Source organism: Amia ocellicauda, chromosome 3, assembly GCF_036373705.1.
Source record: "Amia ocellicauda isolate fAmiCal2 chromosome 3, fAmiCal2.hap1, whole genome shotgun sequence".
Classification (NCBI taxonomy): domain Eukaryota; kingdom Metazoa; phylum Chordata; class Actinopteri; order Amiiformes; family Amiidae; genus Amia; species Amia ocellicauda.
This window is the reverse complement of record NC_089852.1, coordinates 29633885-29661379: the sequence shown is the minus strand read 5'-3', so window position 1 is coordinate 29661379 and position 27495 is coordinate 29633885. Positions and strand designations below refer to the sequence as shown.

At 41.9% G+C, this 27495-nt stretch overlaps 2 protein-coding genes and 1 long non-coding RNA gene across 3 annotated transcripts; 2 read left to right on the top strand and 1 right to left on the bottom strand.

Annotated features, from left to right (window-relative positions):
- Nucleotides 1-1029: 1029 nt before the first annotated feature.
- st8sia6 (ST8 alpha-N-acetyl-neuraminide alpha-2,8-sialyltransferase 6) lies at nucleotides 1030-12476 on the top strand. Its single transcript, XM_066698940.1, has 7 exons — nucleotides 1030-1765; nucleotides 2265-2327; nucleotides 3398-3478; nucleotides 4916-5060; nucleotides 6159-6271; nucleotides 7128-7220; nucleotides 8248-12476. Exons 1-7 carry the CDS (start codon nucleotides 1668-1670, stop codon nucleotides 8768-8770), a joined length of 1116 nt encoding a protein of 371 aa, XP_066555037.1. The 5' UTR covers nucleotides 1030-1667; the 3' UTR covers nucleotides 8771-12476.
- Nucleotides 6150-20663, bottom strand: LOC136746447 (uncharacterized). Its single transcript, XR_010816399.1, has 4 exons — nucleotides 20578-20663; nucleotides 13821-13889; nucleotides 6437-6491; nucleotides 6150-6232 (listed from the first exon to the last, which is right to left on the bottom strand). It is a non-coding gene; the product is annotated as an uncharacterized LOC136746447 (long non-coding RNA).
- 42sp43 (P43 5S RNA-binding protein) lies at nucleotides 20222-25964 on the top strand. Its single transcript, XM_066698941.1, has 9 exons — nucleotides 20222-20369; nucleotides 20600-20700; nucleotides 20876-20972; nucleotides 21173-21261; nucleotides 22370-22443; nucleotides 22653-22733; nucleotides 23625-23854; nucleotides 24858-24908; nucleotides 25294-25964. Exons 1-9 carry the CDS (start codon nucleotides 20235-20237, stop codon nucleotides 25546-25548), a joined length of 1113 nt encoding a protein of 370 aa, XP_066555038.1. The 5' UTR covers nucleotides 20222-20234; the 3' UTR covers nucleotides 25549-25964.
- Nucleotides 25965-27495: the final 1531 nt, after the last annotated feature.

Sequence of the window (27495 nt, the reverse complement as noted above, 5' to 3'; positions counted from 1 at the left end):
TGAGGTGTCTGAGGCTGGCTCTCTGAAGTCCTTCAAGAAACATTGGTATGAAGTTTGAGCTGATTAACTACTAGAAAATGCTGATTTTGTCCCGCTTTTGTTTGTAACTTTTCTTATGTTCTGATGCATATTCCATACCATAACTGTGTGTTTGTATTCTTTATGTGAAGCATTAGTAGATGCATACAAACAGGTTTATTTTAATTCCCCCCCCCCCCAGAACTTTGCCCCATGCTGTGTACTTTCTGCTCTTTGTAGAGGAAAACCTTTGACCCTGAGGATATAATTTGATAGTCCCTGAATGGTAACTACAACATTAAGCTATTTTAGAAAATTATTACCAAGTTTTTATCAGTACAAACATGAGCAAATCCAATGCATATTTTTGGGAGATTATTTGTTTAATTTTAAATATGTACTCATCACCTGAGCTGAAGTTTAGAGCTATTTTTGTCCACGTAACATTTATAATATAGATGAAAACTTAAGAGTGCAACATTTGCCATGTATGTATCCTGTATGTCTTGGCAGTAACCTGAGGACTGAGATGGCCTTGGTGACTCAGGTGACTGAAAGAAATGTCAGAGTTCCCTTTCTGACATTTTTCAAGAATCAGCTGCAGACAGGGAACAATGTCAAGAAGATGTCCCTGCAGACAGGGAACAATGTCAATCACAATATTTTCTCTTCCCCTGATACCAAGATCTTATGTGTGTATTTGAAGAGAGTTTAAGAAGTTGAGAGAGAGAGAGCGAGAGAGAGAGAGAGGGAGAGAGAGAGAGAGAGATAGCATGGGGGGAGGGGTGAGACAGCAGAAAAGGGGCTGATAGAGAATCTGATTGGCTGATAGCCTTGGCTGGTCCTGATTGGCTGTCAAAGCCTGCCTTAATATAAACAGAGTTACCAGACGCCCCCCACACCCCCAATCCTCCCCCTGCAACAATCCCCCTACCCCCTACCCCCTACCCCCACTCACACAATCCAGCACAGAACAGCAGCTAATTCAGTACCAGGCACTCAAATTACTGGCTCTGCTCAAATCAGTGCCGAAGACAGAGGGGCGGGGAATCAGAACAGGGTGGGAAAAAACGGAGAGAGAGTGACTGTGAGAGTGTGTGTGAGGGAGGGAGGGGGAGACGCAAGGAGCAATTGCTGAGATTATGGGAGTCTTGGGAAAAGCTGGAACGTAGTAGGCTGAACTACACTGAGAGAGTGAGAGAAACTGATAGGAAAATAAATAGTGGAAAAAATAAAGAAAATGAAAAGACAGTCACTTCTGCTGTAAGGTGAGGAGGGGGACAGAAGGGTGAGAGGAAAGAAGTGTGGAGGGTATTGGAAAAAGGTTACAGGCAGGACAAGCCAGAGAAGACTGGGGTGAAGTGGAGGAGGTATAGAACCGGGGGGGAGAAAGCTACAGGAAGAGAGAGTAGTAAAAGAGATAAAGAGAAAAAAGAAGAAGTGTGATAGAGAAAGAGACAGAGAGGAAAAGGAGTGGGACAGAAGGACAGACAAACAAGGTGCAGAGAGGAGGGAGATCTAGAGAAAGATAGGGAGGCAGCAGAGAAGGGGACACGGAGCGAGTGAGGGAAGGAGAGATTGGGAAAGGGAGAGGGAGAGGGAGAAGGAGGTTAGGAGAGAAGAGGGGAGAAAGAGGGGAGGGGAGAGTAATGAGGCGATTCATTGTGAAGTTGCTGTTTTCGTTGATGCTGTGTCTGTTCATCCTGGGGACAGTACTGATGAGCTTCTGGTACACCTTCAGCTACAGGTGAGTGAGGGCCACAGCCACAGACTGCACACTGACAGCCTCGGGAGAAAGACATTTCCAAAAGGCAAATGGTCTACATTCAAAACGACAAGTATTCAACTCAAACATCTTCTTTATTTAAAAAAAAAATTCTTCCTCGTCGTTTATTGGCGACCCATCAGCCTTCATCAGTATGAATAAATTATGCATATTTATATATATCATTTTGTGTGTGGACATGTTCTTAATCTTTAAGGCACAGAGTACAGTGTGTCTAGAATGCAGCCAGGTAGGGCATGGTGTGTGTGAAAGAGTAACAGCAGCAACAAAGTATAAAGTACAAAGTAAAACCTTGTAAGTATTTTGGAAACACAATTCCAAGTCATGACAGTAAAGCAAATTTGATCTTGTTATACAACGTGATAATACTGTAAATGTGAAGGAAGGGTTTTTACTAAAAGCTGTTCTTGTTTGCCATGGATGTTTTATACTGACTGAGTGAGTGTGTGTATTGCCACAGCAATGTCAGAGTGACACACCCAGCAGTGAAAAAAACAGTGTCCGAAAAATGTCAGAACTGCAGGTAAGGGTTTGAAGGGTTGGGGGTTCTGGGGGGCTGGAGGGTAGGAAGGGAAGATGTTCAGGGTTTGAGAAGGGAAATATACATATCTATAAACATATCCATATATATAGTAACATGTCAATTGAATTATATTTTTGAAATACAATACAATCTTAAAAAATAAACTAAATGGATTTATATAAGTTATTTGCAACATAGTTTTTCAGGTACAAGTGTAAATGTTTGCTGAATTGTATTTGTATAGACATTCATATGCATTTTCATATAGAAGAAGGAGTTTAGTTGCACTCTTCAAAGTAGTTGAATAATGGTGGATGCTTAAGCTTTGAAAATAAGTCCAAACATTAAAATCTTAAAAAACATAAAATAACAATGGAGAATGGCAGTCCAAATATCTGCCCACTGGGATCAAAACCAACAGATGTTCTGATGCTGAGTCACGAGTCGCCCCAAAACACTAACCTAATTACAGAAAAATCTTGTTTAATTTGTGACTTGCTGTAAAATTAAATCTCTTTGATGCTAAATATTATATATATATATATATATATATATATATATATATATATATATGGAATATAATGAGCATGTGATGAGTGTCATCTCCATTGTTCAGTTTTTTCCAGATCTGAATGTTTGGACTTTTTAAGTTACTGCAGGAAAAATGTAATTTATATGTCTTTCCTATAGAGGTAATGGGTGAGCAGAGATGTAGGCAGATGGGTGGGAGGGCGGGGTAATATCAAGATCAAGAGATGAGTCTGCAGGGAGGGTGAGGGGGCAGAAAAGGGCTGATAGCAGCTAGAAGGGGGGAGAGTGAGAGAGAGAGGGTGGAGCTCAGCTGGTAAAACACACTTAAAAACTGATGATAAAATGTGGAATAATCCAAGTTCGGAAAAATAGTACAGCTGGTAATATTTGCACAGCACCACACAAAGAAATATGACATTTTACTCTGCTTTCTCACAAAAGCCTTATGTGTGTGTGATCTGAGCCCCATGCACAACTGTGGTTCAAATGTATTGAAAGGGCAGAAGCCAGCGTCACTGCCTGTCTGTTCTGCGTTTCAGGGAACAGTCTGTGATTGACAGGCTGCTGCAGACACACATTGTTGACTGGGAGAAACAGGAACACAAATTCCAGAGTTTCAGGTAAAAAAGCATTTCTTGTTAATCTTTCCTAGGTACACATGGACCTGTGCAGCTAGGTTTGCCCTCCATTTCTAGTAGTTCATTTACTTCTGTTTAGATACTCTACACACACTGAATACACACGCATACACTAAAACATTATGGGTGGCTGGGTATTGACATTTTATTTGAGCACCTTGGTGTGAACAGGATGTACATGTACATGTATTACAACATAAGCCACCAAAGTCGCTTCTTGATTATCATATAAGACTGGGTTCGAAGAGGTTAAAAAGGAGAACTGCTTTTTTTAAGTCAGTTGTGTAGTGACTGATGTTTTTAAAAATATTGCAGTCTGTTCAGAATAGTAGTGGAAACAGACAAACAAGCCGTTGCAATAATCCGTTTTTGAGGAAATACTACCTGTCAAAAGTTTTTGAACACCTAAATGTTTCCAGTTGTTATTGAAATTTACGCAGTTTCATGTCTCAATGTACTCTGAAATTAAAGCATAGAACAAATAAACAATTGGAGATAAAAAAGAAATCATGGAATTGTTTTGTTTAACAAATTTTAACCCCTTAAGCTGACAAACCCCTCTGGTACCCTTTAAAGGGCACCAAATCCATGTGTGCTCTTCACTGTTGTGTTGTTTACCAAGTGTTTGGTATCCCATGAGAGCTGAGACTCTTAGCTTTCTAACGATTCTGAAGCATTCTCTGATACCCCCCCTGCATTCTGAAATGGGGGGGGGGTGGGGGGATACCTGGTCTGAGTAGGAATACAAAATCTCAGAAAATATTGACAATTATGACATATTCTCGAACCAGACAGTCTACTGATCAAAACAAGACATCGATGTTTTGGAAGAAGCAACACACACCCATAGAGAGCTCAAAATGTCAAGATGGAAAACTATGTTTACAGTGTACTAATACACAATGAATTTATATTGAATTGGATCTAAACTTCACTTTGTTTGATACAACATCAAATAACATATACTGGTCGTTAGGTTGTTCTGTGATCTGTGACCGTCTGAATAAGCCCCCCCCCCCCCCCCAGAGCACACTGAGCATTTACCCCCGGGCTCTGAATGACGGCAGGTGACACAGAAACTGTAAATCGGATGTGTTTGAGAATGAAACACGCTGGTAGCCAAGAGAATAAGCTTTCAAACGATGTGCGCATTGTAGGAATACAGTGTAACTTCTATACACAGGAGCTGTGCATAACACTACCAAATAATGCTTAAGAGGCTGTAGTAACACAATATATACTTTGAAATGTACATTATTTTCAGTTTTTGGTAACCTAAACATTATTTATTAACTCGTTTACCGCGTACCTTTGTACCATTTCAGGTTATTCACTGGACTTTAATTGCTTAAATGCCAATAAAAACGTAATGCATTCTCTGTCAGAGACTCTCTCTCTGAATCTCTTTTTATGCTCCAGGGCTCAGCTGAACAGCAGGTGTGACGGTCTCTCCAAGGCCATCATCTCACAGACCAACACCCCCCTGGGGTCAAAGGTTGTGTATGACGGGGAAAAGAGGAAGCCCATCCAGGTCACCCCCAAACTGTTCAGCACCTTCCCCAAGGTGGGAGACTGCTCTCTCAGGGAGGGGAGGGGGGTGGAGTGCAGGAACCAGCACCTTCTCCATACTGAAACCCTGCTGGGTTTGTCGAGGGAACAACTTCAGCCCTTCCTTTTCTGGTGTTAAAAAAAACACATTAAAACATCTGCTATATATAAGTAGGATCAGAGGCTCTTTGTGTGTCAGGATTGATGTTTCAGTCCTGAGACAAGACATCTGTTCCTATAAGTCTGAGTACAGCTGTCCTTTCACAACACAGCACCAGGAATTCTACTACCACAAACCAGTTAATACTTAACTATTAACTGTCTTTATGGCTACTGTTCCGATAGTTATAGTTGTTAAGTATTTATTTGTCCAAAGCTTTTATTTATGGCCTCTCAGATTCACCACAGCTGCATCCCAAATGTAAAGCAAAGTCTAATTGGGTACACAGACAAAAAGAGAGAGACAGACAGAGAGAGAGAGGAGGAAAAGTCAGGTCACAATAAAGATAATTGAATTTCAAATTCAAATCTGAGAGCGAGCAAGACAGAGAGAGAGAGAGAGAGAGAGAGAGAGAGAGAGAGAGAGAGAGAGAAAGAAAATGCACTTGTATTTGCTTCACACAAATTTAAAATGTTAAAAAAAAGTCACAAACTGCAATTTCACAACCATTTAACCATTTAGTAAAAGTGATGTGAACTCCTGTCCAGCAGATATGCCAAGGCACTGTATATGAGACACTGCAGCTACTGAAACGAGTGTGAAGTAACAGTATTGTGCTGCTGATAACAATAGCCCATGTGTCTTGGCTAGACTGTATGTATTCACTGTTGTCTGATTTCCAGAGAATCAGAGTGTGATTGGAACAAATACACAACAACCCATGGAACTTAGAGGCAGGATAGGGTTTTATAATTCACACTGCACACAAAGTCATGTTTCAGTTGAGGATTACACCTGGGCTAAACCGGTAGTTAATCAATACAAGCCAATGTTCTGCTAGAAGACATGGATGGTGATGTGGTGTCAGTAACTGGGGCTGAAGTCACTACACAGGTGTAACAAGCAGTTGTTTGAGCAGGGTGTGTGACTGTGTGTTGTGTGTCTCTCCTTTAGGAGCATCCTTTTGGAAATCGGACTTTCACGTCATGTGCTGTGGTTGGGAATGGAGGGATTCTCATGAACAGCAGCTGCGGAGGAGAGATCGATGAAGCCCAGTTTGTCATCAGGTATCAGAGAGAGAGAGAGAGAGAGAGAGAGAGAGAGACAGAGTCAGAGACAGCTTTGGTCTCCACACTGCCATTGTCACGTGTTATAGCAGTAGAACGGGCTTCAAATGGCGTGATTAAAATGTCATTACCGTCGAGCATCGGCCCCACTCCCCCGCTGCTCACCTCGTCCGGCGTGCTTTCGCGCTGCCTGATGGGTGTAGTTCCGCCGCTTGTCAAACTGCCAAGAAACACAGGCGTTCATAAGGTAGGGATGTGGAGAGCAGAACGTGATTTGTTAAACACAGTGCTCATGATAAACGTATTACAGATCCCTCTGTCATGGGTGACCTTCACTGCTGTAATCAAACAGGCAGGCGCACAACTGTGTTTAGCAAAAGAAACAAAAGTTTATTTGAACAAAAACTCAAAACCAGATCAAAGTCCATATAAACAAAGTCTGTTACCACAATCCAGTCCACATCCAGTATTTTCCACACTACTCTTCGCTCTCCTCTGCAGGAGAACAGGACAAGTCTTGAGGAGTCAGATGGCCATGTGCTTCCCCTGCTCGTTTGCTGCCCCCTGGTTCTGGGGATCCTCAAACCTGCCTTGTAACTGTGTGTGTGTGAGAGTGGATGGATGGACTGGAAGTAGGCACTATTCAGTTTCTCCTCTGCCCTCCTCAGAGCAGCCCATCTGGATAATAATGTGTTATTTCTGGGTACCATTGTATTTTTGTGTGCATGCAATACCTGCCTTAGTGTATCACTGCTTCTCTCTCTCTATTGCACTAGGATGCATGTTGGGTATATGTTCATTTGTTTGTATAAGTTGGTGTGTGACCCGACGCCTTCTCTGTCTCTGTGCTGCACAGGTGTAATCTTCCCCCCGTGGACCATGGCTATCAGAGGGATGTGGGTAACAAGACCAGCCTGGTGACTGCCAATCCCAGCATCCTTCTTGATAAGTGAGTCAGAGTTAGGGTGGGCATCCCAATTGATAATATCATACGGATAGAGCTGGACAGTTCCTGTCCTGGTCTTTCCTCCTAAGATCTTAATTACTTAATTCACATAATTGTTTGGAGAATAATTAAGATCACTTGTTTTGTTACAAAGAACACAAAGAAGGCTGTTGTCAGCTGGCCTCCATAAAGGTGCAGGCTTATAGGATGTAGGCATCTCTGTTAAATTTCAATCAATTAATGCTTTATATGTTAATAACATATTTTTTAAATCAATCCTTCAATGTACTAGGGAGCGAATGTAGTGAAGCCAATTGTAAGACAACAAAATACCTTCACTTAAATCCTTAATTTAAACGTTTGTACTTACTATTGTCACTTTTTTCCTTCTCAGATGGAATATTACTAATGTTGCTGATGTTTTGACAAGATAATCTGTATCTTCAGTATAACAATTACAATTTATCCAATAATTACACCTAATGGTAAAAGTATATAGAAAATAGTAATGCAATATAAAAATAAATCCCACAGGACCCAGAACAGAACCCAGAAGGACGCCACGAACAATACCTTTTGTTTTAGAAACAGACTGCTTGTTTGTAAGTGATGTCAAGACAGTTCTGAACAGGTCTACCAATGTTGTGAGATGATCAAGTACAATGACAGCATTTGAAACTGTACAAATATTTAAGTCAATAACCAACTTTTTTTGACCAGAGCCATCTTTGTGATATGATATGGGCTATATACCCTGACTGGAACTTCTCAAGTATTATTACTGAGCAAACTATCGATTTGTTTAAATGCTACCTTTGCAAAACCCTTAGCCGCGAAAGGATAATTTGAAGTTAGTCAGGTATCTGAATTAGTTTGTTTTCTAAGTACGGGCTTTACCAGAGCTGTCTTAAAGGCAGAGCAACCCAGCTGACAAAACTGTTAATGGTCACAAGGACATCATCACACCAAGAATGACTGAACCAGGCTGATTCTGTGTGGCTTTTCACTGCCGTGCTCTCGCCCCCCTCAGGTTCAATGGGTTGATGGAGCTCCGGCGGCCCTTTGTGGACAGCCTGGGCAGCTACGGGGATCCCCTGCTGGTGCTTCCTGCCTTCTCCTACAGCCGCAACACCCCCGTGTCCCTGCGGGCCCTCTACACCCTGCAGGACTTTGACAGCCCTGTACGCCCCGTCTTCTTGAACCCAGAGTACCTGCACAACCTGGCACGTTTTTGGAAGGCACAGGGCCTGCAGGCGATACGTCTCAGCACTGGGCTCATCATGGCCAGCCTGGCCCTGGAGCTCTGTGCTAATGTGCAGCTCTACGGCTTCTGGCCCTTCTCCAAGGACCCCCACAGCAAGCACCCACTCACCAACCACTACTACGATGACCAGCAGGCCAAGAAGACTATCCACGCCATGTCCACTGAATTCAGCCATCTGCTCATGCTCCATAACCAGGGCATCATTAGGGTTCAACTCGGAAAATGCCAGGCCGGCACCAGGAGGGCCACACCCTCGCTCCACCCCCCCGTCTCCCCACTGCGGCACTGACGCACTGCACTGAGCTCTGTGACTGTATCACGTAGTGCATTTATTTTCACTTCCACAAGAAACACAGGCAGACAGACCTGGGTTCAATTATTTGCACTTGGAATTTTATTTACAGTTATTCACTGTGTATACACACATACACTCACCTAAAGGATTATTAGGAACACCATACTCATACTGTGTTTGACCCCCTTTCGCCTTCAGAACTGCCTTAATTCTACGTGGCATTGATTCAACAAGGTGCTGAAAGCATTCTTTAGAAATGTTGGCCCATATTGATAGGATAGCATCTTGCAGTTGATGGAGATTTGTGGGATGCACATCCAGGGCACGAAGCTCCCGTTCCACCACATCCCAAAGATGCTCTATTGGGTTGAGATCTGGTGACTGTGGGGGCCAGTTTAGTACAGTGAACTCATTGTCATGTTCAAAAAACCAATTTGAAATGATTCGACCTTTGTGACATGGTGCATTATCCTGCTGGAAGTAGCCATCAGAGGATGGGTACATGGTGGTCATAAAGGGATGGACATGGTCAGAAACAATGCTCAGGTAGGCCGTGGCATTTAAACGATGCCCAATTGGCACTAAGGGGCCTAAAGTGTGCCAAGAAAACATCCCCCACACCATTACACCACCACCACCAGCCTGCACAGTGGTAACAAGGCATGATGGATCCATGTTCTCATTCTGTTTACGCCAAATTCTGACTCTACCATCTGAATGTCTCAACAGAAATCGAGACTCATCAGACCAGGCAACATTTTTCCAGTCTTCAACTGTCCAATTTTGGTGAGCTTGTGCAAATTGTAGCCTCTTTTTCCTATTTGTAGTGGAGATGAGTGGTACCCGGTGGGGTCTTCTGCTGTTGTAGCCCATCCGCCTCAAGGTTGTACGTGTTGTGGCTTCACAAATGCTTTGCTGCATACCTCGGTTGTAACGAGTGGTTATTTCAGTCAAAGTTGCTCTTCTATCAGCTTGAATCAGTCGGCCCATTCTCCTCTGACCTCTAGCATCAACAAGGCATTTTCGCCCACAGGACTGCCGCATACTGGATGTTTTTCCCTTTTCACACCTTTCACTTTTCTTTGTAAACCCTAGAAATGGTTGTGCGTGAAAATCCCAGTAACTGAGCAGATTGTGAAATACTCAGACCGGCCCGTCTGGCACCAACAACCATGCCACGCTCAAAATTGCTTAAATCACCTTTCTTTCCCATTCAGACATTCAGTTTGGAGTTCAGGAGATTGTCTTGACCAGGACCACACCCCTAAATGCATTGAAGCAACTGCCATGTGATTGGTTGGTTAGATAATTGCATTAATGAGAAATTGAACAGGTGTTCCTAATAATCCTTTAGGTGAGTGTATATAGAGATATATACCGTGTGTGTGTGTGTGTGTGTGTGTGTGTGAAATTGTATTTATTATTGGGGACCAGCTGGAATCTGGAATCTCTTCTTTCTCTACAAGCTTCAAAGGCTTTTTTCCTGACAGTTAATATATTATCACTAGCATATTAAAAAAAATCTTATGAGGAGATTTGACTGGTAGGAGAGATACAAAATGTGAAGTTTCATCCAGTGTGTGTGTGCCTTTGTGTGTTTCTTGAACAAGAAGATATTTTAAACGTAAATCTCTCTTTACTTTGCAGTGACTCATAGTTTTCTTCCACATTTCAAATCCTACCAATCAACAAATTAAAAAGGAGCATATGATGATAATATATGGTACTGTAGGCCTTAAAAACCGAAGCGATTGTAAACATTGAGCCGTGCTCTACTCAGGGACTCTGTGACATGAGGTGCCTTCCTCTGCTTAGCTCTGTATAAAGGCCATAAATTTAACACAGTGATTTTGTACACTATTTTTTCATCTCAGGATTGACAAACAAGCCTTTTGTGGGAGCAGACTACACACAAACTGGAATACATGATAATCTGTGGCTCTGGATTGAAGCCAACAAGTGGGGCCAGCCAGCAAGAATGCAGTTACTCTTTGCCAGCTGTTTGCAATGGAAAATCCTGTCCGATAGCACCTGGGAACGTTGTCTGACAAGTTACAGATACTCAATGGTGGAGCAGCGTGGGGGAGTGGGGTTGAACCGAGGATGACATGATCAGAACAGTGTAGCATGGAGGCATGGAGCAATGGATCTGCACAGCCTCTTTGGTTTAGCAACTAGGATGTAGGCTTGCTGTATTTGAATGTTTCATTTTTGGAAGTGCAGAAATTACTGTATCTAAACAATCTCCTTCAGACGTTAGGTGTTTTGTTGCAGCCAACTCTGACTCTGGCATTGTTTGTCTGGAAAAATGTCCTTTGAGTCTTTCTTGTTATATACTTTGTTACAGTGGGATGAAAGGAACAAATCCAAACTTTGCCCTACAAGTGAATGTCAAATTACAAACTTGTACACAAACACATTGTTATTTATAATTCCTAGAAAGTCTGACCTCACACTTTTGATTTACTTTGAAAAATCTCAACTCATCACAGGGAGGGCGCTATAAGCAGGTAGAAAAGCAATTCCACATTTCCAAGCAGTGGCATGGTAGTTTTTATTCAAATCAATAACTTGAATTCTAAGAGACTGGTGTTTTATACAGTAAAACCTGTGCATATAAAAACAAATTAACCAAACTAATTTAACAGAAACTGTGAGAGGGGATATGATTTTAAATTCACCCTAATCTTAAATAAACACATTTTTCAATTGAGAATTATACATTGGCTGCATTGATTGTAAAAAACTAAATGTATGTAAAGCCTGACTGTTCTTTAATTATTGTGCACAGCAAAGAGGTAACAATCATCCGCTGTTCATTATTCCTGCCACAGATCAGACAAATCTGAGAACAGCTGGTCAGCGTTAACAGTTTTATTGGGAGAGTAATTAGGTTTTATATACAATGTACTACTGATTACCAGAAGATAAATCGTAACTTTAACACATAACTACAAGCAACAAAAACGAATACTCCTAATATCTACTTATACACATTACAAATATATTATAAACCTTTATGCATTATGGTTCTTCCTCTTCCTAAGTAAAGGTTAATGCTTTAAGGTAATTTTAAATCCAGTTATGTCTCAAAGGGTCATAGCGACTATGAAGCCATATGGTGACTACATGGCAACAGCGATCTTCTGAAAACCTTTACCCTTTGAATTTCTGGGTATTCCTACAACTCTGTGACTATAGCTGCTTCATATGTCCTTATAGACCATTACAGTGTCTAAATAAGGTGCTATAAGGAGTAATACACCGGAGCTGAAGACTGTACTATCTCAAGCTACTCTGGTTTAAACGCTGTATGGTGCCTGGAATTTTTAAACTGAATGGCAGTTTGAGTCAGCAAATCTTAATTTATACAATTTAAAAATAAGCAAAAACAAACGTGGGTTGGCAGTAATTCCAAGCACTGAACAAGGAATTAATTTAAGCCTAGCAAGAGGTTTTATAAGGATATTTAGTTATATGAAATGCCTTAAGCCTTATGATTGTCTTTGAGTATGTTGGATTGCATTTATATAAACAGAGACATTTGATACTTGAAGCATTTGCATCTGCTATGTGTATATTTTGTATCTGAATATAAAGAACCTGTATAATTTGTTTGTTATGAAAGTAAATATAGGGGTCCCTGCCCTGTATAATATATATATATAAATCAATAAATGTGGGGTGGTTATTAAGTTAACTGATTTACTGTACTCTGTAGGTTTCTAGATATGCAGTTATTCACATAGTATGATATTGAAGAGTCGTAGAAATCCGGAGAGAGATGTACCTCCAATCAAAAGATTTTTATTACAAGCAGCTGCAAGGAAGAGGTTCAAGAGGCGATCTCAAGAACAGTCTTAGAGAAGTTACAAACTACAGGCACTTTTATGCAGACCAGACAGGAGAGACAGATAACAGGCCCACGTCTGTCCTGTGATGAGTGGAAGTTCGGTTTCTGCCTGACAATTGCTCAGGAAGACCAATATATAGTCAAACCGGGGAGAATTAAGGCATACGTAATGTTTAATATAAGGGGGGTTTGTACCATGTATCAAGCCTAAATTGCTGTTGGAAAACTGGTTCTTATCAAACCCTGTTCTTCTAGGTATCAGGGTTGCACTATAGCATAGTACCATAGCACAGTGAGACAGTGAGACAGTGACCTTGTTTACACAGACACACAGGGAAAGAAATGCAGTTCTTCAATATTATTAAGTAAATGGCACAAATGTAATTTTTATAATCAGGAAATAACCATCGTCATTGATCCAATTTCTTGTAAATGGGGGATGACTGTCTTGGTAACTTCAAACATAGTGCTGATAAAAACACATGAAAGGTTACAAATGAGAGGAGTCCATTCCACCCCTGCTCTTCATTGAAGTTGCTAATAGTTTATTGATCCATTGATTAATCCACAGGTTTCCCGAAGGATCCTACAGAATCGTATTTAACAGTATAGCTGAGTAGATCATTCCCGAATTCTACCACCTATTGTGTAAAGAAGTGACTCTTTATTCCCACTGGTGACCTCAAAGCTTTGATTCACTGTTGAACCTGAAGTAGTCCTCTAGGTTACCGCTAGCCTTAGTTCCCCATTCACTCATGTGCTCACTCAGTGTGCAATATACTCACGAGTAAGGGCGGTACATGTTTATCAGAGTTACTCCAACATACGTAAAGCTTACGTTTGTAAGAGACACTGGCTGTTACCAGGTTCAGTTATATTGGAGCAGTACTACACCACCTCCACTTTAAAGAAGGCAAGGAACTCTATTACTCCAGTTCTTCTACTTCCCCTCACAGGTTCAGGATCCCAATACACAACCCACTGGAAAAACTACACACACGGGTATCTGGTATTGTGCACCACACAGTCAAACAGTCTACACATGCTCTAATCAAGACAAACCGGGTCTGACAGACAAGATGGCTCCATCTCACCAGCCTCGGGGCAAAAACAGAAGTGCGCCCCATGGTCAGGGATAGCGTGCACACGTGTGTGAGGTTTTCTTTCACATGGCGATGCGTCGCTTCTTACCGTAGCGCGAGTGCATCTTTTGCCTCAGGGTAGCCATATCTGTGACCCGAATCCAGGAATCATGTCCAGCTGAGAGAGGCAGAGAACAGCGAAACCTCTGTCAATAACACACACTCTGTAGTAATACTGTAGCATTTTGTACTTTTATAAATAAACTAGGGAGGACAAAATTCTCACACCAGGGTAACATGCAAAACAAGAGAACAATTGAGAGAAGGTCAATGAAAATTATTAATTACTATTAAAAGCAAACAAACTACATATACCCCCCTGCTATCTCTACCTGTACAAACTATGATTGGTGTGGAATACTAAGGGGTAGTTTTATAACCCAAAGTGTAAAGGAAACCACAATCAAACAATTCAATTAACAAAATGTACATACTTTATAAACTTATAATCACCATAAATATATATTAGAAGATGTATGCAATATTAACCACACAAAACAGAAGCCCTATTTGGCTTATTAATTGGGGATTCAACTCTAAAAGAGGGAAGGACTATTTACAAAAATGGCTAAAACAACTCTTAATATCAATAAAATACATAAGTTACACCTACAAACGGGGAACAGGTATAGTTAAAGACGGATATTCACATATGTAAGTTAGACAGACATATAGTTAGGTCCATAAATATTTGGACAGTGACACAATTGTCATCATTTTGGCTCTGTACGCCACCACAAAGGATTTGAAAGGAAACAATCAAGATGTGCTTTCAGTGTAGACTTTCATCTTTAATGTGAGGGTAGTTACATACAAATTGGGTGAACGGTGTAGGAATTACACACATTTGTATATGTGGTCCCCCAATTTTAGCGGCTCAAAAGTACAAAGTATCATAATCATTAATTAAATTGTGAGTTTCAATACTTGGTGGCAAATCCTTTGCAGTCAATGACTGTCTGAAGTCTGGAACCCATAGACATGACCAGACGCTGGGTTTCTTCCCTGGTGATGCTCTACCAGGCCTGCACTGCAGCTGTCTTTAGATCCTGCTTGTATTTGGGGCGTTTTGCCTTCCGTTGATTGTTTCCATTCAAATCCTTTGTGGTGACGTACAGAGCCAAAATGATGACAATTGTGTCACTGTCCAAATATTTATGGACCTAACCGTATGTGGACATTTAAGTTCAGTCTCAAGTTCCAAAAAGCCCCAATCTCTATAAGTCGAAAGTGTGCCGTCTCACCTTGCGCTCTCCCTGCACCCCCTTCTCTCTCCATGCACCAGTTGCCATTTATATATAATAGGCAAATAACTGAGAATGCAAGTAATTAAATTAAGCGCAGGTTTACAGAGGGTGTGTGCCAAATGGAACCTCAGTTATTACAATACTTTTGCAGGGAATATGTCCCTTCTTTCACTCATAATGATGCCTCTCTCTCTCTTTCACTGGGACCGTGTCTGTGTAGGGATTGTCAGGTACGCCCCCCCGTCTCTCCTAGCTGCAAGACTGGTAACCATGTTCACTAAAAGCCATCTGGTGCCTCTCCCTACAGATCCTGCCCAGCAAGCCTCTCAGACACCGGTACCACCACCAGAAGAGAACAGACAGACAAAACAAAAAGCAGTCCCTTCTTCTTTCTGACAGTCCATTAAAAGTCATAAAGTCACATTATCACAGTATTTACCCGTCTGAAATCAACATCCTCTCTAAAGAGAATGTAAACACTCTAAAGACACAACAGGAGCCAAGAAAAGAAAGACAGTCAACATACTTAGTTAACCCCTGTTCTCTAGAGGCTCTTGTTATGCTTCTCTTCTCAGCCCGGGACACAAATCTCATTTCTTTCCTGGTGTTCCCACCGTTTGCTGTCTATAACCACTGACACAAACCGCTCTCCTGGTTACAGGTGAGCTGTCCTCTCAGAGACCGAGAGGAGGGGGCAGGGTAATAAAATGGTGCAGATCATTAAAGTGAAGAAAATAACTGTGATAAAGTATGTTTTAGTCGCAATCTGTGACATATTCACAAAATGGTTGCAATTAGCATCCATAAATTATCTTCACTTGAAAAACTGCCATATGCAAGAAACTGTATCTAAACTGCTGGTAAATATTTGACCACCTTTAGAAAATAAAGGGCTGGTTTCCAAGACACAGATGATCACTGTATGGACAACCCAATGTTTCTTAGGTTGGGTACTCTGTAACCCAGATGAATCCAATCTTTTAAATCAGGACTATTTATTTACTAAACTGACCAACTAAGCCTTTTTTCAAGGTGAGCAGGTGGGGATGTACAGAGACCTACAAAAGCTGCAGAACTGCCTGTTGGGTTTCCAGGACTAGGACTAAATGCCTCACAGTGGCCACAATCTCATTTGTGTAGCTACTTTACATGTAACGGCCATCAGAGTCACTGTAGTAAATAGTTAATCCTTCATTCATAACCCCAACAGGCAGCTCCGTGCTCCCATCAACCCCAGCAGGATACACATCTGAAATACAAATTAAAATGGAAACTTGGAGTCTGTGCTTACGGCTTTCCTGAATTTAAATGAATTGATTAACAAATGACCTGCATTCATCCCATTAAAATGAGATCAATTTAGTTTTTTCTTTGCACAAGGTGGGAGTTTTAATTAAAATTAATGATTTCTGACAAGTGGAAATTGGCATCTCACTGGCTGCCTCCCCTGGTGGTTGTGAAGTCACAGCAGTAGGTCCTATCTGTTACACAGTATCTATTACACTCCTGCAGCTGGTGGTGACAGAGAGCGGCGTGATACCACAGCGCCCTCGTGTGGCAGCTCATGGTCAGAGCCTTTGTGTCACACTTGCCCTCCACTGCATTTACAGTAAGTGACACATATTTTCACTAGAACAGGGCTCTGTTTTTTGTTCCACCCCATCTCTCAATGGCTTAAATGATCTGTTTATTAAGCATTAAGCATGGTTTGTAAAGAAACCTACTAAACCTGCAGTACTGGCCCTCACTGGATTAGCCCAGAGTTCCTCAGTCCTGGTCCAGCAGATTTCCAGCTCTTTCTACATCTCAAATACTCATTACATTATTATTATTATTATTATTATTATTATTAATAATAACAATAATAATAATAATAATAATAATAATAATAATAATAATAATAATAACAACAATGTAAACAAATGTATAAAGTATGTATTTCACACCAGAGTATCCTGCATTATATAGTTAATACAGTGAAAACAGGGTCAACCAAATTTCCAGGAGGGCCATATTATCTTCTGTTTTTTGTTCTGGGTGTACTCAATTAATTTAATGATTTCTCCAATTAGACCTATTTAGTTTTTCTTTTTTTTGTACAATTATTTTCTTTTTACAGCTGATGGTTTACAATAAGCTGTTGATTCAAGATACAGTTTGAACAGAACTCTTCCAAGCCTGGAGGGAAGTTGTGAATTAATCCAGTTAATCATGTAATTAGACCAATTAAGTAACAGAGCTGGGCTGAAACAAAATCCAGAAGACAGGCCTGTCCAGGAATTAAATATGGAACGCCATATCTCTCGAGCACTGAAAAAGAATTAACTAAAAAGTCACCCAGAGAACAGGAAAACCCAGAAAATAAATTAAACTGTAATTTAGAACCCATTTTTCTCATGTGTGTGTTTAGTTTTAGAAAATGTCTTGACATTTAAGTGGCAGATTTAAATGGGTTAGGCTGACTTACAACAACTGTGCCACAAATCATGTCATTACCATTTCTGTCCAGATGGGATTGATTATTTTTTTAGGGACTGTTTTCTTATCCACACACTGCCATTGCCATGTGGATTGCTCTTAAAACTTGCTTCAAGCATTGCGAATAAAATATTTTTACAAAAACATTTAAAATAAAGCAGCACCACAAACACGTGCACATTGACAGAAAAGAAAATGGAAGAAAACTTCTCATCACATATTAGTAGCTTTATCCTTGTATTCCATGTTTTCAACTATAATTATAAGTATGCAGTGTTCAAATCACAGCTGACATATGTCTGAGAGCAAGTCCCTTCCAAGTCTGACAGCAGCATGGCAAGCCCATCTGGACAAAAATGGTAAGGACTTGTTCATATAAAACCGCTGTTATAATTCAGCCTGTCATTTGAACCATGGCATTTAGCAAGTCTGACACATGCACGAAATGCAACCATTGCTATCTGAGATGCAGTTTAGAGCAGTGGTGGCCAACCCTGTTTCAGCAGATCCACTGTGCTGTATGGTTTAAAGGTCTCTATAGTCTAAATCAGAGGTTCCCAACCCTGGCCCTGGCGGACCACCTCTCCTCCGGCCCCTCACTTGGTGGAATGAGCCGATTTGCTGCTGCAGAGGCGGTGTTGGGGGTGGAGGAGGGAGGCCAAGCAACAAATGTGGGAAAGTGTGTTTGTTGCCAGATACTTATGCTTAGTAAGGCGGAAGTCAGGCGTACAATTGGGACCATCGTCCTCCCAAACATCAGTTGCAAATGCTATTAAATGGTTTGGATAAAACAACATTGTAAGAAAATGTGGCCAGCCCTGATTCAGAGGCTGACATCAGCCACTAAGAACCATGGATAATATATTTCTTTAAGACTTCAAAACGCAGAGTACAGACAGAAGCAGGGTGACTGCGGGAGCCGATAAGGATTCAAAGTGCATTGAACATGCTTGTGATGTTTATAGCTGTTGAGGCTGATCTTACAAGCATGGCAGGGAAAACTGAGAAGACAGGGGAAAATATGTTTTTCTCCAGTAAAATAAGATATTTATTTTCACCATGAGGTTCATGAGTGATGTTACTCCGAGTTTCCTCTGAGTTTATTTTGTAGCTTAAAAAACAAACAAACTGTTTTACTGGCATTTTACCTGAATGCCTCCCCAGAAATTGTGTGTCTGGTGCATTATCAAGGCTAAAGAACAAGATAAAATATATTGATTTTGTTTAAATAGATTCCCTTCACCAGGAAGAGTGTTCTCTGAGTTCAGTCCCTATCAAACATCTTATGTTTTAATGGAATGCAGACCACAATCAACAGATACAGAATAACTAGCCATGCAGACAATAGTGACTGAGGTAGAGATAAAGACACTGGTTGATTCAGGTTGATTGTCTGAAAGGCTAATATATAACTAATAATAATCTTCCTGCTGATTTCAATTCCCCACAAGATGTTTAGATATCAAGGAAAACGGCAACTCTCTAGGAACCGGCTCGGGACAGCTGGATTACAGTGTTTTAAACAGGAAATGTGTGACTTCTCATAAAAACAGTAGGTGAGGGGAAAGACTGCAGAAACAACAGCAGAAAGATTGTTAAAAAGTGTAATATCTTTTAATGGCCCAAAGGCAAGGGATATAATAAAGGTACAGTATTATACAAGTCTTTAACAACATGCAGTGCCCTCAATACCTTTGTTGGACACCTTTATGTCTAGTGTGAATTACGGACCTCGGACATTTCATTCACCCTGACCCCGCAGGGATGTCTAAATCTTCAGAAGCTGCCAAGACACTAGAGAACACAAAACACACACAGATTTTACAGCGCTGTCTCTGAATCTCTCTCCCAGCTCTTAAATTGAGACACGCAAGTTCTAAAAGCCAGGTTTTAAGTTGGAATTGCAGTCACTATCTATACCGCATTAATAGTTGGTTTGTTGTTCAACTAATTCAGCCAGGATTATCTCCACTTTAAATATGTTTTTTCAGACATACTTAGGAACAAATGCATTCTGAGAGAATGAACTAGAGCATACAGCTACGGTCACATTTACATAATCTGTTAATCAATTTATTTAGGATTTAAATTGAGATGGCCCCAATTATGAGTTTTTCCTTTGCTGTTGCATTTGACATTTTGTAGCTTTAGGCTGTTTTCAGAATGACCATGTTTTTGGTATAACTTATATAAAGTTAAACATTTCCTCAGGAGGAACAGTCTGAAACTTATTTGTACCTTTTTCAATTTTCTGTACCTTGGTGTACAGGGAAGTGACTGGTAGACAAATACAATCACTTATGATAAATGGTGAATCACAATGTATATGTTTTGACAGTTTTTAAGCCTTGAAGAAATTATGTTTCTGGCATGAAAGGCTAAAATGATTCATGTTATAAAAACGTGCATTTGTTCCCTGCCCTTTTAAATAGCTGTCGATTAAAAACAATCACTTATTTTGGTTTATTTCCCTACACTTGTTGTATTACCCCTTTTTGTGCTTCAATCAGTGCTATTTAAGCAATGCAGTCCTGAAGTGTGTTTCATGTCTTTGTATAACGTCATACATGTTACAAGTACGAATAATTATGACCCAAATGAGGAGGACAATGTGGACAATCCCAAACGACCCATTCAAGGTGTCAAACTGCAGTAATTACTCAATTGACCACAGGCGCTGCCACCCCTAGGTAGCATATATAACAGCGCCTGTGAGAAGAAAGGCCACCGGCGATTGTATGGAGTTGTCGTCCATGGACAGCCTTGACGCCCTTCCTCGTCAGCCGCGGTACAGCTGTCCTCAGCAGGGCTGCGGGGCCGTGTTCACTCGGGAGTGGCGGCTCCGGGAGCATGGGACTGCGCACAGCGGCGAGGTGAGGCCGGGGAGCAGTGGCGGCTTCGGGTTTGTCATTGTACGCGTTAAGCTACAGGCCTCGTGGTCTGGGCGTAGTCCGTCAGTGCGGTTTAGCATTTTGTAAGATGCCCGGGGTGGCAGACATTTTGTTAACCGTGCTTCTTGTACCAAGTGGTTACTAACTTGGCATGGCCTACGCGCTTTGGGCTCTTCCAGTTGTAACTCACCTGGAGGTGCTTCTCTCCGCAGCGGCCGCTGGTCTGCGACGCCCCGGACTGCGGCGCCCGCTTCTCCCGCAGCGCTCACCTGCGGCGCCACCGGCTGCGCCACTGCGGGCAGCGGGCCTTCAGGTAAAGGGTCTCCGCAAACACGCAGAGCAGGCGTGCCGGCTTGCTTTTGTTCAAACTATACAGCGTCAAAGTCGGAAGCTGGGTTTACATAGGGACCCATTTATACGCTACTAGAAAACAATGGTTAGTAGTTGAGGCTTTTGAAAATGTTTAACGGCTCTCTGTCTGACGCCAGGTGTACCCATGTCGGTTGCTCCCAGGCTTTTTTCACCCGGGACAACCTGACCCGACACGTCCGCTGCGTCCACGGGGCCGAGGACGGCTGCTTCAAGGTATGCACGCCATGGACTATAAAGCGTCTCGATCTGCCAACCCTTCACTTCTCAATGTTTGGAAGTCAAACCTGTATGGACTGTCAAATAAACCATCTTTTGTTGGTTTTTCAAAAGCACTGGCTGCATTTGTGAGGCTGTGTTCTGAGTAAAGTTGATTTACACTAATGCTTGACTCCTAAAGCATGCATTCCTTTCAGTGCCAATACCAAGGCTGTGACAAGAGCTTCAAGAAGCGCAGGACTTACAAGATGCACTTAAATGAGCACAGCCCGACCCTGTCTTTCAGGTATTTGTTTTTTCTCCTGCTTAATAACTCCCTTCATCACAATACATGTAGTTTTGTATTAATGATGAATTTGCAACTGAAGTCTTAAACCGTGTATAATTGAATTGCCCATGGGATGAGGGAATAATCCATTAGATGGCTGGTGCAAGTACATTTTTAAAGAGTTGATTAACAAGAATTGTAAAGCTTTCATCTCTATGGGGAGTTAATGAAATTCTAATTTGAGCCACACCTTCAGTGCAGCAGGCATAATCATTGTCCCCCCCACCCCTCTTTAGCAATCATCATGGCTCGATCCTTCTCTGAGCCTCCGCTTACACCTACTAGCTTGTGCTCCTCTAATTAATGGTACAACGATGCATTTCCTGCGTTTTGATTTATCTGCAGTGTGCTGGTAAATTAAATTCCAGACCGGTGTTGCTTGATGCTAATGGTTTCGCGTCTGTCATGCAGTTGTGTTGTGAGGAGCAGTTTGTCTTGGTCTTTCCCTTTCTTTGGGGGGGGGGGGCTCTCCTCCCCAGAGGCCCCGTCTGTGACACTGAGATAGAGCTGTCCTACTGCTGGGTTGGATCTCCACAATCCCCCCTCCTTGAGCTACACTATTAACCATTTCCCATGCTTCTGAAATAATTGGAAGCAGCTGCTATTTGTATTTGAACTTTCTATTTCCTGCATCTGATGCTTAATTTGGATTTTAGTAGAACCGTTTTGTTTAGAAACATTTTGTAACAAGTATTGTCCACTTTGTTAAATAAATCTCTTTATGGTTAAGGGGTATTTCTCTGGCAATACTAGGAGTCTGACTTTAACATGACTGATTGCATCTTCACATTTTAATTGTACGTTTTGAGTGCAGACCTTACTGAAGAGGTCTGAAGCTAGAATGTTTAATCGGATTAGGGTGCAGGCCTGAACAAGTGTTCACCTCTATGCATGTACTCCAGTCAAGCAATGTTTCAGTTTGACTTTGGACTAAAACTGAAATGGGTGCTTGGTTGTGCTTATTGGGAATAAAAATGTACAGGATACAGAGCACAGTAAATGAGTTGATAAACACTCAATGTTTGGTCAAAATCCCCATATTCGTACCGTACGGGTGTCCTTTCAGATGCCAGAAGGATGGATGTGGGATGAGGTTTGAAACCAGAGCAGCACGCAGAGCACATGAGAAGAGACATGGAGGTGAGTTCAGAAGGGCTTTTTTTTTTTTTTTTTTTTTTTTATGGCGTTGTTGGATGGTCCCAAAGGAACCTATTCTTGGCTCTTGGTAGTTAATGACGTGCATGCAAATCCTGTATTTTTAATGTAAATATAAAATTTTAAAATTGGTTTATTCCTTAAACCTCATTAATCAAACTGTCAGCACTCACGCAGAGATTTTTCCACACCAGGGTATGCCTGCAAGGCCATTGGCTGCCAGATTGTCATGCCCACCTGGGGGAAGCTGCAGAAACACATGGTGAAACACCCAGGTAACCTCTCTCTGGGACTTGTGACACTGCTGCAATCCAGGAAATAGTTTTGCCTATATTTAGATGTTCAGTTTCTTGTTGCAGTGCCTTATTTAATCACACGTCTGTCAGAACTGCACAGCATGTTGCAGACATCACTGAACATTTGAATAAACCGTTCATAAAATGTGCTCTTAGGATTGTGAATGTATGCATGTAGTTTTTTCGGTTTAGAGACTAAATGTTATTCACTCTGCTTGTAAAAACCAGCAGGGAAATGCATCAATGAAACTACATAGGTTGGTTGTGGGGGGGAGGCATGACAACTGGTCTGTCCTAATTTCTAATTAGGAACGGGTTGCTGCTGGTTCCTTTATGTGCCATTGTGTTTTGCAGTGCCTGTTGTCTTGAAGGTATACTGTGAAATTAAAGGCTCGAATTCCTCTTCTGCGTGAGCCAAAAATAATCTGCACGGTAATGTGAAAAGATCAAGAGAAGGAAGAGATGAAATGAAGGAATGGGGACAGCAAGCTTTTTTTTTTTTTTTTTTAAATGTAGCAATTGTACTCCCTAGTTAAACTTTTCCATAAAATTTAAATTGCGCTTTGAGATTTAAATTTGGTAGCCAGCAGCCGTGAGGGGAAGGGGGTTCTGGTGTGGGTGTGTGGTCATTAATGGTAATTGCCAAAATCAAGGTCATGTATTCAAGAACCACTTCCTGATGGTGCCTCTAAAGCTATAAATGCCAGGACTATTTGTATCTACCAAGTTTGTACCCTGTAGTTTCCTAGTGTACTGCTGCAAACAGATGGCACTACCCAGCTACCTCTAAACCGAAGTGGCATGGCTGGTAACCCCAGAGTGGTGTCCAAGCTTGAGCCAGTCAGTGTGGTCTAACCCCTCTCCCCTCAGCGGTGCACACCTGCCAGCAGTGCAAGAAGGAGTTCAAGAAGCTGGACTCCCTGCGGCGCCACAAGCGCTCCCATGCCCAGCAGAAGCCCGTGCTGCTCTGCCCCAGTGAGGGCTGCAAGGCCTACTTCACCACCACCTTCAACCTGCAGCACCATATCCGCAAGGTGCACCTCCAGCTCTTCAAATACCACTGCTACTACCCCGACTGCCCCAAAGTCTTTGCCATGCGGGTGAGTCCCAGGCGGCCCTGATCTGGGGCTCTTGCTAGGGTCTGAGAGCTTGTGGAAATCTGTACTCTGAGCCAAGTGATCTTCTTGTAACGGTCTTTAATGGGTATTTGGGTCTCCCTCTGATAGTTGCAGCACTGACTGTCATTTTCCAGTCTGTCGTGTCCCCAGTAAGTGCTCTCTGAAACCTGATCACAGGGGTGCAGTGATTCTAGTCTTGCAGGCCTTGGTTACTGTAGGTCTTATAGGTGCCTTTCAATGAACTATACAAGTCCTTTGGCATCTTGTATAAATTACTTCAATCATAACCTGTGCTGGAATGCAAACCAGAGACCCCTGTGGCTCTCAATGGCTGATTGCCTGCTCCTGGTCTAATAGCTTCCTTTAGTGTACTCTTTCTAGTACACTTTAAATGCAGTTTCTCCCTCGGTCTGTAGAGGCTTTTGTGCCAATTCTGATTGTGTAATTTGAGTTGTACATGCAAGACTATTGACTTGCGTCCCAAAGGAGTCTTCCAGGAAAACTGAAGTAATAGTAATTGAATATATGGAAGTCGTGTCAAAGTGAGGTTATGCCCATTGGTAATCTTTGAGACCCATCCCCAAGGTGTTTTATGTACCTTAGTGTGCTGTAACCCCTTTCCACTTTCATTACCACAGTAATAGGGTAACCTTTCCTTCCTCATTGGTCGGAGGAAATTAAATCCCTTGTGTAAAAAAAAAAAAAAAAATCACTTCAGTATAATGTTTTTCTCTGGGGTAAATCTCTCTAAAGCTTCAGTTTAAGAGCAAGGGAACTCTAGTGCTGGTGAAAGGGTCTGTGTGATGAGCACAATACACAAGCTGATCCTCTTTAAAGATGGATTAAAGCCTGGCTCAGATTATTCAATCTTTTAAATCTCATGAATAGTGAATGTATAGTCCAAATTAAAGTTCCCATGCATTAGTTCTCCCCTACATCTAAAAAGTTCATACTTGTGTACTTGACCTCTGACTGTTTCCTGCAGGAGAGTCTCACCCGGCACGTTGCTCATCATGATCTCGATGGGAATGTTAAGGTAAGGAATAAACCAATCGTCCGTTTAATGAAATTTTTGAAGGCTTTATTGGTCCCTATCATTAATGACAGCCTGATGTGTATTCTGAGGATGGGGTTTACCAGGAAAGTGCCTTCACAAGACGAGGGCTAAAGGTGTTTTTATTTGCATCCTCTTGTGCAAGAAAGCAATAATAATTTGGGTGTAATGGTTAGGTGTGAGTGGGATTTCTCAGCCGTGACTGTAAATAGACTTCGCTTGTTGGACCTTTTGAGCTTATTATAAACTGAGGGGAGGATGGGATGTCAAATTCCCCGCTACTGTGGCAGCCTGCTTTCCGCCCCTCTTCACGTGCAAGCTGCTCTGGGTGTGCGGCTGGAAGCCCTGACCTCTGGTTGCTTTGCAGTTGAAGCACCGGCGGCCAAGCAAGAAGTGGCAGAAGCGCCTTGGGGGGAGCAGTGGCCACAAGGCTCCCCTGGTGGAGGACGACCTGCGGCGGCTCTTTGCCCTGCGCCTGCGCTTCCCCGGACGTGGCAAGGTGGAGGCTGACCTCTCGGGCCTCTTCAACGAGCGCAAGATCCCCCGCCGCGTGGAGACGGAGGTCAGCCTGAGAGAGCTGTTTGACCTGAAGCCAGCACGGCGGGTCAGCACTGCCTCCTAGAGCCTCACGGGCGGTGGGGAGGCTTTCTTTTGTAAATAGGATTCTAGAAATATAACGGTCTTCCTGGCCGCAAGACCGAGTGAAAGGGAATTGGGTATAGATTTGTTTTTTAATTTACTTTTTCAAACCGGGCTTGTGTGTAGACGGTGTCTCGCAACCCTGGGTCCAGCAGACTTAAATAAGTGATTTCAGTTGTATCGAGGGGGGGGGGGGGAATTGTCTAGGTTTAATTGTTTTGGTAAGGGTGTCTTTAAGTTGCCTATACTACTGAACTGCCCTTCGCATGTACTTTTCTAGGTTCTTTTCAGATGACTTTGTGCTTTCCCCTAATCTACTTTATGGCATTTAAATTGAATAGTTGTGAATGGACTGTTGGAAAAACATGACCCAATAAAATCTCTAAAGCCAGTGGTAAACTTATTGTATTTTTTGAAACTGTTCTGGTTTTGTTTCTTTAAAACCCTCAGGGATTTCCTCTTACTTTATAGTGTATTGCATATCGAAGACTTCTTTCCAGTACCTGACCTTATGCAGAGAATAGTTTGTAGTAAACCCTCCGCACAAGTAGATGGAAGCCTTTTCTGAGTTGTGCTTGATTACACGAATAAAACCTAGTGTGAATTAAATGCATGTCTTGGAGTGGAAAAGGTACGAACTTCTGCTTTATAACTGCTTTCTGGAAATGTCTTTTAAACTGCAGGAACATGTTGGTAGGGTTGATTTGTCCTGCTTCTGCTGGTTTATTGCTGCTCCACCCCTTTTTCTCTTCTGGCAGAGGGTGGTGCTAATGAGCTTCATAGTGATAAATGCCCTGTCTGTCAAGCAGGCATGTGCCCATGAGAAATGACTCTCCTCCTTTGATGGAGAACTTAAATGATCTATCTTGAAAGCTAGCATCTTACAATGGGGATTTGGATGGGGAGGGGGTGGGCTGTTGGATGTCTTATTCAAACCGTGCCAAAGATGTTTTCTCGCGCACAATCTGCATATAGAATACCTCACCATGAATGAAATGCATTTGCCTCCACCCAAGGCATTGCAGAGCAAGCCTGGTTAAAGCTGCTTTCTATCCGGTGTTTTCATAACGAATAATTGGAAGAGAAGCGGTATTGAATCAGAATGTCATGCACGACTTGGCTAAATACCTCTGACTTTGGCATAATAAGTAAATGACAGATAAAATGGTTTCAGCCTCTTCAAATGGTTATTACTGCCGCCACCTGTGCTCTCCAACATCCCTATGGTATTGAGTTTCCCTTATTTTCGAGTCTCATTCTAAATGTGACATCTTGTCTTTGGGGATTTCTCAAAGAAGGAAGACCCTTGATAATAGTTTTTCTTGGCGGACTTCCTCACCTAGAGTGAATGAATAGTGTAAAAAAACAAAACCAATGCATCTTGTTACTACTGCAGTTCGGATTTGGTTTTCCAATAAACATTTACTTTTATACTTGCATAGTTGTCCAAGTGCTAGTCTCTGCTATAGTTCAAATGCAATTCAATTATACTAAAGAATCATGTTTCAGTGATACAATCTTAATCTGCAGTATGTACTTGGATGAAAGTGGTTTGGTTTAAGCCAATTTTAAATTGGATTTATTTAAATAGTACTGTCTTATGCAGCACTCCTAGAAGGTCTATTAAATATGGCAGAATATGCTTAAAATATTAGCACCAACAGCAGACTCAAGGCATTGTAGAGAGTAAAACTGAAGAGTCGGTGTTACATGAGAGGCAGAAGGAAGCCTATCTGACTTCAAGCATCTCAACCCTGCCAGTTGCTCATTGGGGATTGAATAAAGGATTGAGTTTTCTCTTGTCTTGGTTTGATGTTTAAACCTAACATTAACCAGTTAGTAAATGAAATGAAGTCATGAAGCATGTCTGTATTGTGCAAATGTGGGTGGTCCGGATTTGCCATTTCAAAAGTCGTATGGGTGTGAAGAG

What these genes read in the sequence shown, in the direction of transcription:
- st8sia6 (XM_066698940.1), top strand. Translation starts at nt 1,668, where the DNA reads ATGAGGCGATTCATTGTGAAGTTGCTGTTTTCGTTGATGCTGTGTCTG. An exon ending in CACAAATTCCAGAGTTTCAG is followed by an intron (nt 3,479 to 4,915) that starts GTAAAAAAGCAT and finishes TTTATGCTCCAG; the next exon opens with GGCTCAGCTGAACAGCAGGT. An exon ending in GAAGCCCAGTTTGTCATCAG is followed by an intron (nt 6,272 to 7,127) that starts GTATCAGAGAGA and finishes TGTGCTGCACAG; the next exon opens with GTGTAATCTTCCCCCCGTGG.
- 42sp43 (XM_066698941.1), top strand. Translation starts at nt 20,235, where the DNA reads ATGGAGTTGTCGTCCATGGACAGCCTTGACGCCCTTCCTCGTCAGCCG. An exon ending in GGACTGCGCACAGCGGCGAG is followed by an intron (nt 20,370 to 20,599) that starts GTGAGGCCGGGG and finishes TTCTCTCCGCAG; the next exon opens with CGGCCGCTGGTCTGCGACGC. An exon ending in TGCGGGCAGCGGGCCTTCAG is followed by an intron (nt 20,701 to 20,875) that starts GTAAAGGGTCTC and finishes GTCTGACGCCAG; the next exon opens with GTGTACCCATGTCGGTTGCT.